The sequence below is a fragment of the Terrapene carolina genome, unplaced genomic scaffold (genome assembly GCF_002925995.2).
Source record: "Terrapene carolina triunguis isolate 2854851 unplaced genomic scaffold, T_m_triunguis-2.0 Scaffold58, whole genome shotgun sequence".
Lineage (NCBI taxonomy): Eukaryota > Metazoa > Chordata > Testudines > Emydidae > Terrapene > Terrapene triunguis.
The window spans coordinates 89,641,132-89,654,548 of NW_020664409.1; the positions used below are offsets into that span (position 1 = coordinate 89,641,132).

The 13,417-nt window shown below is 43.4% G+C and overlaps 1 protein-coding gene across 1 annotated transcript in view; it reads left to right on the plus strand.

Moving 5' to 3' along the window:
• Positions 1-433: 433 nt before the first annotated feature.
• SLC30A8 (solute carrier family 30 member 8) overlaps positions 434-13,417 on the plus strand; it is a 32,299-nt gene continuing 19,315 nt past the window's right edge. Inside the window, exons 1-2 of the mRNA XM_024203042.2 lie at positions 434-513; positions 12,046-12,242. Of these exons, the coding sequence (XP_024058810.1) occupies positions 434-513; positions 12,046-12,242 (277 nt within the window). The remainder of the gene's footprint in view (positions 514-12,045; positions 12,243-13,417) is intronic.

Sequence of the window (13,417 nt, forward strand, 5' to 3'; positions counted from 1 at the left end):
GGTTTTTTTCTTTCTTTCCAGGCTGAGCAGGCAAGGTGGGAAACAGTGCTTTGACTGTTGCAGGCAAATCAGGCTGTTTTAATCACTTTTCTTCTGTGCGTGTGTGTTTGCGTGCTCCAGGCTGAGTCAGCAATCTGGGGCAAAGTGGTAGGCTTCTCATCATGTGTGCAACAAGGATTGCATCATATCATCAGGGGGGAAAAAAGTGCCACAAAACCTCCAATATCAGAAACCCAGCAAGTCACTGTTGGGTGAATTGGTGACACCACTAGCCGTAAGACAGCAGCTCCCCTTGTAGTGGATTTATCGACAAGATTATTCAAACGTGTTGTTTTTAAACCTTTGGCGGAGATTTCTCCTTCATTGTGAGAGCATTTTTACCCCTGCCTGCTTCCAAAAAGGGAAGGAGCATTTGAGGAAAAAAGTTTTCATCATGGCCACCACAAAGGGTCTTGAAAGAATTTGTCTTGTGGCTGACAGAGGCACCAAGAAGTACTCCTTAGCTCTAGACAGGTAATGCAGCTGTCTGTGTCTATTTCACTTTATATTGCTTTGCCCTTGAAAGTACAATGAGCCAGTTAATCTGCAGACATTACTACTGAATTTGAAGCACTCACTTCTCTGAGTCTCAGACTCTATATAGGGATGCACATTGCACTATGGTATTGTTTGGGGTTTGGTGGGGGGTTTTCCCCTTCCAAACTTTCTTATTAAATGTTGGTTTAAGATACTAGAGATTAGTCTAATGCATCTGCATCTGTGATGGATTGACCCAATCTACCGTTGAAGCCAATATCTCCTACAATGTATTTTATATGCTTAGTAGATTTATGGTAGTATGCAAAAATCCCACTGATTATAATGTGCTTTTAGGCTGAATCATAATAGTGCTATTGACATTGTGTTTGAGTCCAGGCTCCTTCATGCCTGGATGTCTAAATAATCTATTAGGTGTTAAAGAAATGTGATGGCATTAAGGGCTTGATCCTGCAAAACCTTACTCACATGACTAGCCAACTGGACTTGAAGGCAATGCATGTACTCATGTGATTGAGGATTACTCATGGGAGTAAGGGTTTATGTGAGCAAGCCTTTACTTGGTAATCCTTGTAAATGGATTTAGGGCCATATCCTGTATTCCCTGCCTTCCCCAAGCTCTGATGGGCAAGGAACGAAGGACTGGGCTATATATTAGTTGAGAATTGAAGGGTATTTATTCTTAAATGTATTTGATTGTGTGAATTAAATGGTAATATTTTTTTGTTTGGAATTTTAAAAAAATGAGTACAAATGTCTCCTAGGAAATACCTTTATCTTGAAATGTATTTTCATTCTTCCTCATGCTTAGGAGCAGCAAATATTTTAAATAAAATAGCAGCACTGCTACAGTTTAGCACCTCTTGACATTTTCATTATCTCACTGCTTTTCAGGTTATTTGTTGCTTGGCTCTCTTAAAATGTGTGGGGCAGAAACTTGGTAGGAAACCTGTCCACTCTAATGAAAATCTAGCTCTGTGTTTTTCCACTGTGCCCACCACCACAGTATCTTATTGCTTTAAATATTTGATTATTGCTTTAATATTATTTACCTGGCTGCATAAATATAAATGATGTTGTCCAAAAGAACATATACATTAGCAATAATATTTCTATTAAATCCCACTCCCCACATGTTATGTGACTCATTATCCGTTACCAAGGAATCTCAGTGGTGGTTTACAATTCAGCTAAAACAGCTTGGGGGAAGATCTTCACCCACTCTCTGGCTGCTTTGCATTGGGGCTCTAAAAGCCCTGGATCTAATTGAGGGAATAGTTTTCTGGCAAGGGAACTGCTGAAGACAGCCATAAGGCTGCCTTCTGATCACCCGCTCACAAGCCCTGGTGTTGGGGGTGTGCCAGGACAGGACTGGGGGATGGATGGGGCATTTTGGGGGTGGGATTAAAGCACATGGTTTTGGGAGATTGAGGTAAGTCCTCAGGGCTGTTTAAATTGTGCTACAGTTGCAGAACAGCCCAGCATTAGAACAACATAGAGGTGGTTTAAAGCAATTTTAGCCCCTCCCCTCCCTGGGCTGCAAGTTCTGTGCTGCGCCTGTTTTTTAATCTGTAAAATTCTTCATGGACAAGTGCTTATTATTTATATTACAGTAGTAACTAGAAACCTCCACCAGCTTGGGACCCCATTGTGTTAGACACTGTATTAACCCATAAGAACGGCCATACCAAGTCAGACCAACAGTCCATCTAGCCCAGTATCCTTACTCTGAGGGTAGCCAGTACCAGATGCTTCAGAGGGAATGAACAGAACACGGCAATTTTGAGTGATCCATCCCATGTCATCTAGTCCCAGCTTCTGGCAGTTGGAGGTTTAGAGATACCCAGAGGATGGGTATCCATGACCACCTTGGCTAATAGCCATTGATAGACCTATTCTCCCTGAATTTATCTAATTCTTTTTTGAACCCAGTTATACTTTTGGCCTTCACAACATCACATGGCAACGAGTTCCACAGGTTGACTGTGAATTTTGTGAAGTACTTCCTTATATTTGTTTTAAACCTGCTGCCTATTAATTTTGTCGGGTGACCCCTAGCTCTTGTGTGATGTGAAGGGGTAAATAACACTCCCCTATTCACTTTTGCCACACTCTTCATGATTTGATAGACTGCTATCAGATCTCCCCTTAGTCATCTCTTTTCTAAGATGAACAGTCTCAGTCTTTCTAATCTCTCCTTGTATGGAAGCTGTTCAATGCCCCTAATAATCTTTGTTATCCTTTTAGGTACCTTTTTCAATTATAATATTTTTTTTTGTGATGGGGCAACCAGAACTGCACACAGTATTCAAGGTGTGGGCATACCTTGGATTTATACAGTGGCATTATGATATTTTCTGTCTTAGTATCTATCACTTTCCTAAAGGTTCCTAACATTCTTTTAGCTTTTTTAACTGCTGCTGCACATTGAGCAGATGTTTTCAGAGAACTATCCACAATGACTCCCAGGTCTGCTATGAAAGGCAGTGTAGCCTATTGGATATAGCAGTGTACTGTGACTCAGAAGATGTGGGTTCTATTCCTAGCTTTGTCACTAACCTGCTGGGTGACCCTGGACAAGTCACTTAATTGCTCTGTGCCTCAGTTTCCCTGTGTATAAAACGGGGATAATGATGCCAATCTCCTTTGAGATCAACTGCTGAATAGCTCTATATACAAACCTTGTTGTTGTTGTTGTTATTATAGTGGGGAAAAAATCCATACCCTGAAGAGTTTATAATCTTTGACCCTAATCCTGTAAAGTACTGAAATCAATGGGGCTCAGCAGAGGCACAGGGGGCTGTCTACACTGAGCTCTGTCTACTATTGGGATCTGTGACAACATACAATGGGTGGAGGAAAGAAACAAATGTAGGTGCAGGGAGGATGGGGTAACAATATTATGAGCATATATTTGCATAGACTGGCTGTGTGCACGGTTTCTAGGTGTAATAAACTGATTAGTAGTATCAGAGGGGTAGCCGTGTTAGTCTGAATCTGTAAAAAGCAACAGAGGGTCCTGTGGCACCTTTAAGACTAACAGAAGTATTGGAGCATAAGCTTTCGTGGGTGAATGCCCGCATCTGATGAAGTGGGCATTCACCCACGAAAGCTTATGCTCCAATACTTCTGTTAGTCTTAATCTCAGTTTAGTCCTGGGGATAAATTACTGTATTTTTCAATTCTTTGTGTGTTTGTTTAGCAGAAACAACCCTGCTGTATTGCTTTCAAAAGCATTTATTTTGCAGACATATTGGCTACTTCTTTACAACACTTTTTTTTTTTTTTTTTTAGTAAGCACCTTTTTTTAAAAAAAAAGGAGATATACCTATCTCATAGAACTGGAAGGGACCTTGAAAGGTCATTGAGTCTAGTCCCCTACCTTCACAGCAGGACCAAATACTGTCCCTGACAGGTTTTTGCCCCAGATCCCTAAATGGCCCTCTCAAGGATTAAACTCACAACGCTGGGTTTAGCAGGCCAATGCGCAAACCACTGAGCTATCCCTCCCCCCCCGTCATTATTATTATATTATTCTGATGACAAAATCCTGTTCATCATACTCGTGTTACTAGGAAGTCTGGCTTCCTGAACCTCTCTCTCCACAATGTTTTGGAGAGAACGTATTGCTATAGGCCAGTGGCTCTCAACCTATTTATCATTGGGGGCCACATATGCGGCCCAAAATGTGTTACCTGGACCACAGGTTGAGAACCACAGCGTGTCCCCCCAACTCCTCCCACAGACCCCTATGCCTCCCTCCTAGAGACCCTTCTACAGAGTGGGGCCAGGAACAGAACCCTGGGCGGGGGGCTGGGCATCAGGGATCCTGGACCCTGCCATGTGGGGCTGGATGGCAGTCCCGACCCTGGACCCTGCCGTGTGGGGTCATGTGGTAGGGCAGCTGGGCGGCAGCCTGGACCCCAACCCCGCGGGACTGAACGACAGCCCAGACCCCTGCTACGTGGGGCCAGGCATCCGGGAATCTGGACCCCACCACGCAGCCCAGCGGCCTTTAGCACACAGCTGGGCCACAGCTGTGTGCTAATTGGGCCGCATGTGGCCCGCGGGCCCCAGGTTGAGAACCGCTTCTATAGGCTCAGATTTTCAACAGACACTAGTGATCCCAGGTTTTGTTTGCCCAACTTGAGACACTTTAAAGGAAGCTGTTTTTCACAAAGTGCTGAGCATCCACCCTCTGAAAATCAGGTTCCTTTAAAGTATCTCAAGTTGAGCACTCACAATTGCTAGTCACTTGAAAATCTTGGCCACATGAGTCACATACAGACATCAGATCCATGCAATATTGGCATGAACAATTTGATATCCTACTTGGTAATACTGTCATTTGTGCGGGAGTGTAACAGTTACACTCTCGTTATATCAATGACTTGTTGACCCAATCCAGTGCTGATGAATGTGTTTCCTATTATGTATTTTATATGCTTATTAGAGTTATTGCACTGTGCAAAATCCTATTGATTACAATGGGATTTCGGATGGCTTTCTAGCAGTTTGACTCAAGGCTTCATCAATCTAGTTTCTTACTATTGTTAAAATACAAAGAACAGTAAATCAAGAGACACCATTAAAGTAAGTTTTGATTGCCCTGAGAAAGTCTGAAATTTAGAGTTGCAAGAGCAAATCCACCCCTAAGGGGTAGACTAATACTCAATGTGTGTGATGGACGGAAAGTTTTAAGATTCTCTGTGGAAATGCAGAATTCTTCTGCTGAGTTGCCCTGATATCAGGTGCTAGAACTTTGCATAGAGCTGCAGAGTTGCTTTTGCGGCCTCATCTTGCTGTCAGGACAACTGAATCTTATCAATGCCAACCCAAGGAATATAAAAGGGTTTAAGTGGCTCTCAGAGGCAGGGGAAACCAGAGGCAGTGACAAGAGGGACAACCCTAAGAACAGGTGATCTGAGAAGAAAGCTTAGGGCTTCTTGACAGTTGAAAGTTGTTTTGGATTAATATGGGGTGTGAATTTAAAGTGCTATAGCTATTCCTGAATAACACCATATGTAGACAAGGCCTTAGGCTTGTAACTGATTCCTGCCCACCCTGCTCGCACCGCTGTGCAAAGGTCTGGCCTAAGGACTCTGAGGAGAGTTAGTGAGATGACTCTTTTAGACATGGACTCATTTTAAATAACAAAGATGTGGGGTATGTTTAGTTCCTCCTAGCCTAGCTTTCTGCTGCGGAAGTGAAGCTTAATGAAAGCTCTTACGGAATCAAGGGCTTCTCTTCAAACGAGGGATTTGTGCCAGGCCTTTCTGCTGATCAGTGGCCACAGCCTCCACACACCCTTTAAGTGGGTCTTGTGTCCAGTGGATGTATTTGATTGCCAGCTCTCTGATCTTGCTCCCAGCCTGCTTCTGTAGTGTCCTATGTATAACCATTCTATGTGTAAGGGGGCAGGAATTCCCTTGTATTCTGGCATCACAGGCATCACCACCCCATGCAGCTGTTCTGATATGGGGGGTGGGAAAAGGAGGGAATGGGGTCATTGACCATGCTTTAGCACTCATTTGGTGGGTTAATTTAATGTTAAATTACCTCTCAAAATTATCCCTGAGACTTCCAAAACTACTGTATCCAACTCCTAGTAAAGAGCATCTCTACTGAGCACCCAAGTTTGCGGATGGTTTGGGTGGCCCTGAAGACAGCACCAGCGTGCCAACCCCAATCGTGCAAAAATCATGTCAGGCCCCAAGAATCATGAGAGAGCCTTAAAATGCCTGAAATTTCAAAAGTAATGAATGTTGGGTTCCTATAGATTTGTCCCTTGGTTTTGGAGCCTTAAGGCTGCACATTTTCAAGCTTTCTTTTCTAACCATGAGGACTAGAAGTGTCCTTTTGTTACATGGAAGCTGTGATTCTCATGTAATCCCCTGACTCCAGGAGCTGGGGCTTTAAGAAAAACACTAAAATATCATAAGACTCTTGGTAAATGGCAAGAGCTGGCAACACTTCCACTTTCCTTGCAACAAACCCTTTATCTAGGTCATGCTTAGTATCTGTAGCATCTGACACTTTACAATAAGACCCACACAGATCGAGAGAGATGTTCATAATGTGACTTCCCTTTTTATGCCTACAGACTTCCTCTCCAAGAAGGTGATTCTGTGTCTGCGGCAGTTGCAATCATAGCAAGTCTCCTCATTTAAAAGGAGAGGACTGCCGGTAGGGCACTCTCTGTGAGGGGCTGTGATGGGATATACAAACCCCACACTGGAGAGCAAGGGGTTACAGAACAGTTCTAGGCCCAGGCAGCCCAGCCACATCTGCAAAGCCTGCACCAGCTGAAGGCAGAGCTTTAGAAATGGAAGCAGAGCGGTTCAGAAGGGGGCAGAGGAAAGGAGCAGAGGGCTGCCCCGAAGCTCATTGCCTGAGACCTGACAACACCGATGCAAACTCACAAGGGAGAAGCAGGTGACTTAGTATGCAAGTCAGAAACTGGATTGGAGTGATTTACTCTGGGAAGCTAAAGGGAGCTGTGGTAGGAAGTGGGCCAGTCTCATCACCACAAGGTGTCCGGTGTAGCTTCCCACCACTGGGCCTTGGACTGGAGCCTGGTGGAGAGAGTGGGCCAGGGTTCCTGTACCCACTCGGAGAGGACATTACAACACCTAGAGTGTTCACCGAGGTGGAAGACCAGCTGGAAAAGGCCTTGACAGTTTGAGTGCTCAGCCCCCGGTAAAATCTCTGCACCAAAGGGGAGAACTGGAGACCTTTGGGATGGAGGCAGTGAAGGACCAGGCTCTGCTTTTCAAAAGGGAGACACCCTGCCAAAGACCCGCCTAACCAGTAGGCAGCACTGTTGGTGATTGTGCATCTTCTACAGGAGCCCTTGAACATGGAACTCGTTCCCTCTTTGGGCCAAAATCAGATATCAGGGACTACTTCAGAGCCCTTGGCTTTGGGGAGGGGAAAGTTTGAGGAGTTAATCTTTTTATTAGTGGGTATAAAGTCTATGATTATAATCTTGGCAGTTAATTTATTATCATTAATTATTAATTATTATTATTATTATTTGTATTGTGGTACCACCTAGAGGCCCCAATTAGGGATCATGGCCCCATTGTGCATATGCACCGTGCAGACATATAATGAAAAGACAGCCTCTGTTCCAAAGAATTTACTATCCAAGTACCCAACAAGAGACAACAGGGGGCTACAGCAACCAGAAAGGGCGAACACAAGTTCATCTGTCTGTCTGTATCCACCTGTTGTCTCTTGGTTTACACTTAGATTGTAAGGTTGTGGGGGGCAGGAATAGTCTTTTTGTTCTGTCTTTGTACAGCGCCTAGCACAATAGGATCCTGGTCCATGACTAGGTGGATTTTATGATCTGAGTTAAGTTTCATATGTGGCCAGCCCACAAAACCTAACTAAACAAAATAATTGCAGGCATAATGACTGTCAATTAGATGTCTAGTACAGATGTTAGCCAGCTGGTTTATATCTAGCTTGCAAATATTTACCTGCTTTGTTTTGCATCTACACGACTGAGGAAGCAAGAAGAGACCTGTGGATAGGCAGGCTGAAAATATGACCCCAAATGACTTAAAAACATCCAAGGTTGTATGCAGTGTAGTTGTAGCCATGTTGGGCCCAGGATATTAGAGAGACAAGATGTTACCTCACCCACCTCATCTCTTTAAAACCATCCAAGTTTAGAATGACATCAGTTAAGATCAGCATGGTACCTACATAAAGGAGATGAATATAGTTTTGATGTATTATTTCTAAAGGTAGTTTCATTATTATTTCAGACACAGATAAAGCTTGATTTTCTTTTGTGGGGGAGGTGTTCCTTCTCTGGGAAGTTTGCTGGTTCTGGTTTCATTCCCCTCACTGGAGTTCTAATACAGCCCGGTGAGGAAGGCAGCTGTACCCGTCAGCTTGTAGAGCAAGTCACTGCACACATCACATGAAAACAAAGACAAGGAAGCCATAATCACACTTGTTAATGATTTGTAGTGGTTCTGCGCCATGTATTAATGTATTCTTATTTACTCTTTCCTGGTGTAGCTCAGTAGGTGCCCCTCCATGACATGTACCCTTACTGCCTTTCCTACAAAGAAAAAAGAATTTGAAATGGAAAAAAGATTGTTTTAATTTAGGACTCTGTTTGCAATGTGTCAGTGCAGGGAGCTAAAGCTCGAAGGTTGTGTCTCACTCTAGCACATATAGGAGGTTTATGGTTTGCCTGCACTGATCTGTGCACTGTTAGCTCTTGTTCTCTACATCTAAAAATTTGTCTGTTAGATTATTTTAATTAGCGGGGAGCTGCTACTGAGGAATCTGTTACTTGCTGCAGTTGGCAGGGGTCTTCCTAATACATTTGGCCAGATTATGTTCTCTCTTACTCTGGCTGACTTCAGTGGGAATGGTGGATGCTCAGTGCCTCTCAAAACCAGGCCATTAATTTAGGGGACTAATTGAAGACACATAAATGTGACAATGTTTGGCTTTACTCTCAGTTTACTGATCTGTTCAACGAGGTCTACAACACAGTGCCTACCAACCTCATAGTGATTGTCCGAGGTTGTGTTAGCTGATGTTTTGTAAGGTGCTTTGAAGATTTAAAAGAAAAAAAAAAAGGCACAAAGAGTGACCCAGTTCCTGACAGCATAAGAAGGGTTTGGTGGCTGAGAAACGTGCAGAGGTAATTTTGGCACCTCCATTCTAGCAGACTCCCAAGCAAATTGCGACTCAAGTCCTCAAGATATTTTTAACTTTCACTGCCAGCCAATGAAAATCAGGTTAAGGGGAAATTAATTTTTTTCCACACAAAATACAGAAGAGTGCTGGGATTTAATTCCAGAGAGAGAGAGAAACTTGCATGCTGTGAGCTCTAGGGGAAAGTGAGTAAACTGTTTAACTCAGCCATCTGGAATTAATCAATTTGTGGTACCTTCTGGGTCTAATTCATCAGCAAAACACTGTTTCGAGTGACACAGTTGAACATGAGAAAGCAGATGAATATAAACACAAAATAATGGCAGATTCTTGTAGAGGGCTGGCCCTCAGGGTGCTGGCTGGCAGGGCAACACGTCACCAGATGTGAGTCCTGTTCCCAGATGGCTCACCCGCAATTTATTTGCTGTTCTGGGGAAATAGAGAAGAGGAGAAGAAAACAAGGAAAAAGCATCTCCACTCAGTGGGCAATAAATCTGACCATTTGCTCTGCCAAATAATCTCTGTGGAAACATGTACAGGGAATAGGTTGTCTAGGCTAGGCAAGCAAAGAGACTGATGGACCTGGTATGTGCCCACCTCAGAAAGCCCTGCTAGGAAAAAAACCTGACTTTGGGGAGCATAGAATATTTAGAAAATCAAACCCATGCTGATAATTACTGGACTTAGAGAGCAAGGAAAATTCCTGCCACTTTCCTGGTAAATGGGCTGACAGATATTCTACACCAGAGTCTCCCCTTCTTTGCCTAAATCCACTTGGTGAAGGCAGGGGAGGGGGAAGTTGTCTGTTACAGCTCCTTAACTTTCAAGGTATCCCAGCCCTGATGTAAGATAGGGCAGCCTAGGGGCTGCAGTAACTTACAGCTAGTTTGTTCCCTAGGGGACCAGATGCCAGCTGTGAATTGAAAGAGCTGTGCTGTACTATGCACTGCCTTCCCGTTTCACTTCACATCCTGACCTGCCCACTATGCTAGGCAGGCAGTGAGCATAGGTTCCACTCGGTTTACACCAGTTGATTTCCTCCCACTGAGAACTTCTCTCTTGGGTAGGTATGGCCAGTTTCCAGCCCCTCTGCACCATCAGCCAACACAAAGTGGGAAGAAACAGGGCAAAGAATCTGTCCCTCTGCCTTGATCACTTGTTACTGGAAAAGTTATTTGATCAAATAATCCATATGATGAGTACAATTAGTTTCAGGGTTTTTGTCCTGAACAGCAGGCTTACTGTTTCACAAACAGCACAGGAAAAGCTGTATAAAGTCAGTAAGATCTATGTACCTCCTGAAGTTAGGGGCCCTTTAACTCAATCTACAAGACACATATTAATCCCAGCAACAAATCCTGCAGGGAATGTGAAAACAGTCTGTTATTACCAGAGTGCCGTTAAACCCAGGTCTGCATCACATCTCTGAGCTAATTTCAGACTCAAAACAATAGGGCAGTTCATTGCATTTCAAGACTTTCATTACATTACATTCCAAGACGGTAATGTGGCACATCAACATTCATAGACTGTAGATGGGTAGAGCGAATGATTTTATAAACTTTATATATGTAGCATTGGGAAGAAATAGTTGGTTATCATACTGCACTCCTACAATAGCAATTCAGGAAGTATGGCAGGGGAGTTTTATTGTTGGATTTATTACACTAGAAGCAGCTGCTGCAGCAGTAAATACTGTAGTTGAAGTTACATAGTGGATTCTATTCTAACCCCCTTGGGCCAGTGTCTATTCCATCCAAGCTTTGCTCAGTGCAGGAATAAAGGAGTAGAGAACAAAGGCACTTACAAAACCATCTTGGAGCCACCTGGCCCCTACCATAAATTAGAGCAGTCTCAGGATTGCTCTAGAATATGCTTGGCACAAGGGCCACAGGGGCCATTCAGCAGCTGAGGACAGCTGCAGTACAGTGGACCCTAACCATACCCCTTTCCTTCCATCCCCTGGTATCCCCTATGTTGGAGACTTTGAGAGGGGACAGGATTGAGGTGTTCTGGCAGCTCTAAATTTACTAGGAAGCCGCCGTATGTTGGGGGGATTCTCTAGCAGCAAGTTCTGCTCAATGTTTGCTCCTTTTATGCCACTTGAGTAGCATAGATGGGGACCAGGCTACCATGCGTCCCCTGCTTATAGTGACTCATGCTTTTTCATCTTTTGGGCTGGCAATTTCCATGCTTAGTCTCTGCCTGAAGCTGGATTTTTTTGGGTGTGCACACATGGAAGGTTTGAGAAACAGTTCAGCCATTTTTGAGTATGAGGAGAGTGGGATAAGTGAAGTTTTTCAATTATAAAAAAAAGGAATTGTGGCCCCTTCTAAAATAATAGTCCTCCTATCAAAATTGCTGGGAGTAGAACATTGAAATTTTCTATGGAACTAGCCCTTGTCGAGAAGTGCCTTTAAATGTTCCATTGAATTTGATTTGGATTTGCCTGAGTTCTGACTTTCTGCAAGTCATGCTGTACATTTGCATGGAGCTTTTTGTTTTGTTTTTGCTCAGCTCATAATGTGCACATCTTAGGAAGGCTGCACTGTGCATGACTAACTTAGGTGTGTAATGAAAAGAGCACTGAAGTGGGGCATAATAATGGAAATCCCATGTAGAACAAACTGAAGATCCACGATTTCTTCGAACCTCACCCTGAATACCCTTACTCATGTGAGTAAACCTCTCATGTGAGTAGTCCAACTGAGGTTCAATGGGGCTTTTGACTTCAGTGATTAAGCACAGAGGTGTGGGATTTCAGGAGTGTACCCCGAATAGAAATAGCTTTGAAATCTTCTGGTTCTTTCAATCTCCTAGGATGGGACTGCAGCAGAATAATTTAAACAAAGAAGAATGCCAGGAGGAATCAGAGGATGCTGAAGATAATCCACTTTACCACTGCCATAGCCACTCAATGGCCTATGAGAGCAGAAAAATAGAACAATGTCAAGCCAAGCGGAAGCTCTATGCAGCATCAATAATTTGTCTCATCTTCATGATTGCTGAAATTATAGGTGAGTACAGCTCTGTGTTTTGCCATCAAGGAAATTTCATATTATTCTCAAGGTCAGTAAAGTTTGAATCCTTTTGCTGTCACTCTCTCTGCACCTATTGTGATCTTCATTATAGAGGGGCGAACCAGCTGGGATAAAATAACTAATCCCAATAAAAAAAAAATCTGTAAACTTTTTTAGTGAATTTCTCAAAACTTGTGTGTGACTGTCATTTAAGGATTAAGGCTGGATCCAGAATGGAGGGAATAATCCATATAATAGACTGGCCTGACAACTTAAGCCTGGTTCAAATTAGGAAGCTCTGGAATTCTTCTGAGACAGCCTCCTTTCCTATTTCCAAACCTTATCAATTTTGGATAAGATTCAGAGATTTGATATGTTTATCCAAGTCTGGCAGGTCTGCAAACATTTGAGGGTCACCCATCAGTAGGATCTGATATAAAATGAGTGTAATACAACAGTCTTAAAGCATTTTGAGTAAATTCCAGGGTCATATTCATCATCTGTGTCTTTCCATTGAAGTCAATGGAGTTACATCAGGGTGGATTTAAAAGCTTCAGATTTGACTGTTGGTTTGTCTTTGGAGAATTGGAGTGCTTTATGTTTGAGGTGGGGGATGCTATGAGATAGTTAACAGCTCCCAGACGCTCTTGGACCGTAAATGTCCCGTCCCACGACGCTTCCATCTTATGGGCCTGGAGCGCCTTCAAGACCATGACCTGGTCCCCTACTTCGAAGGAATGCTCTCTGGCATGTTTATCATACCAGACCTTTTGCTCTTCCTGAGCATCTTTTAGGTTTTCTTTAGCAAGGGCTAAAGAGTTTCGGAGGGTGTTTTGTAGGTTGTTTACAAAGTCCAGAATGTTAGTTCCTGGAGAAGGCGTAAACCCCTCCCATTGCTGCTTCACCAATTGTAATGGCCCTTAACCTCGTGGCCATACACAAGTTCAAATGGTGAAAACCGCAAACTGGGATGTGGTACAGCCCTGTAGGCAAAGAGCAACTGCTGCAACACTAGGTCCCAATCATTGGAGTGGATTGGAGGTGGCCAGAGGACAATTCCATTTTGCGAAAACTTTTGAAGGTTTTTAAATGTTGTTTTTGTTCTGCATTGGAAATGAAACAAACCCATTTGAAGGTTTTCATGAAAATGGAGTTAGATTTCGATCTGAATA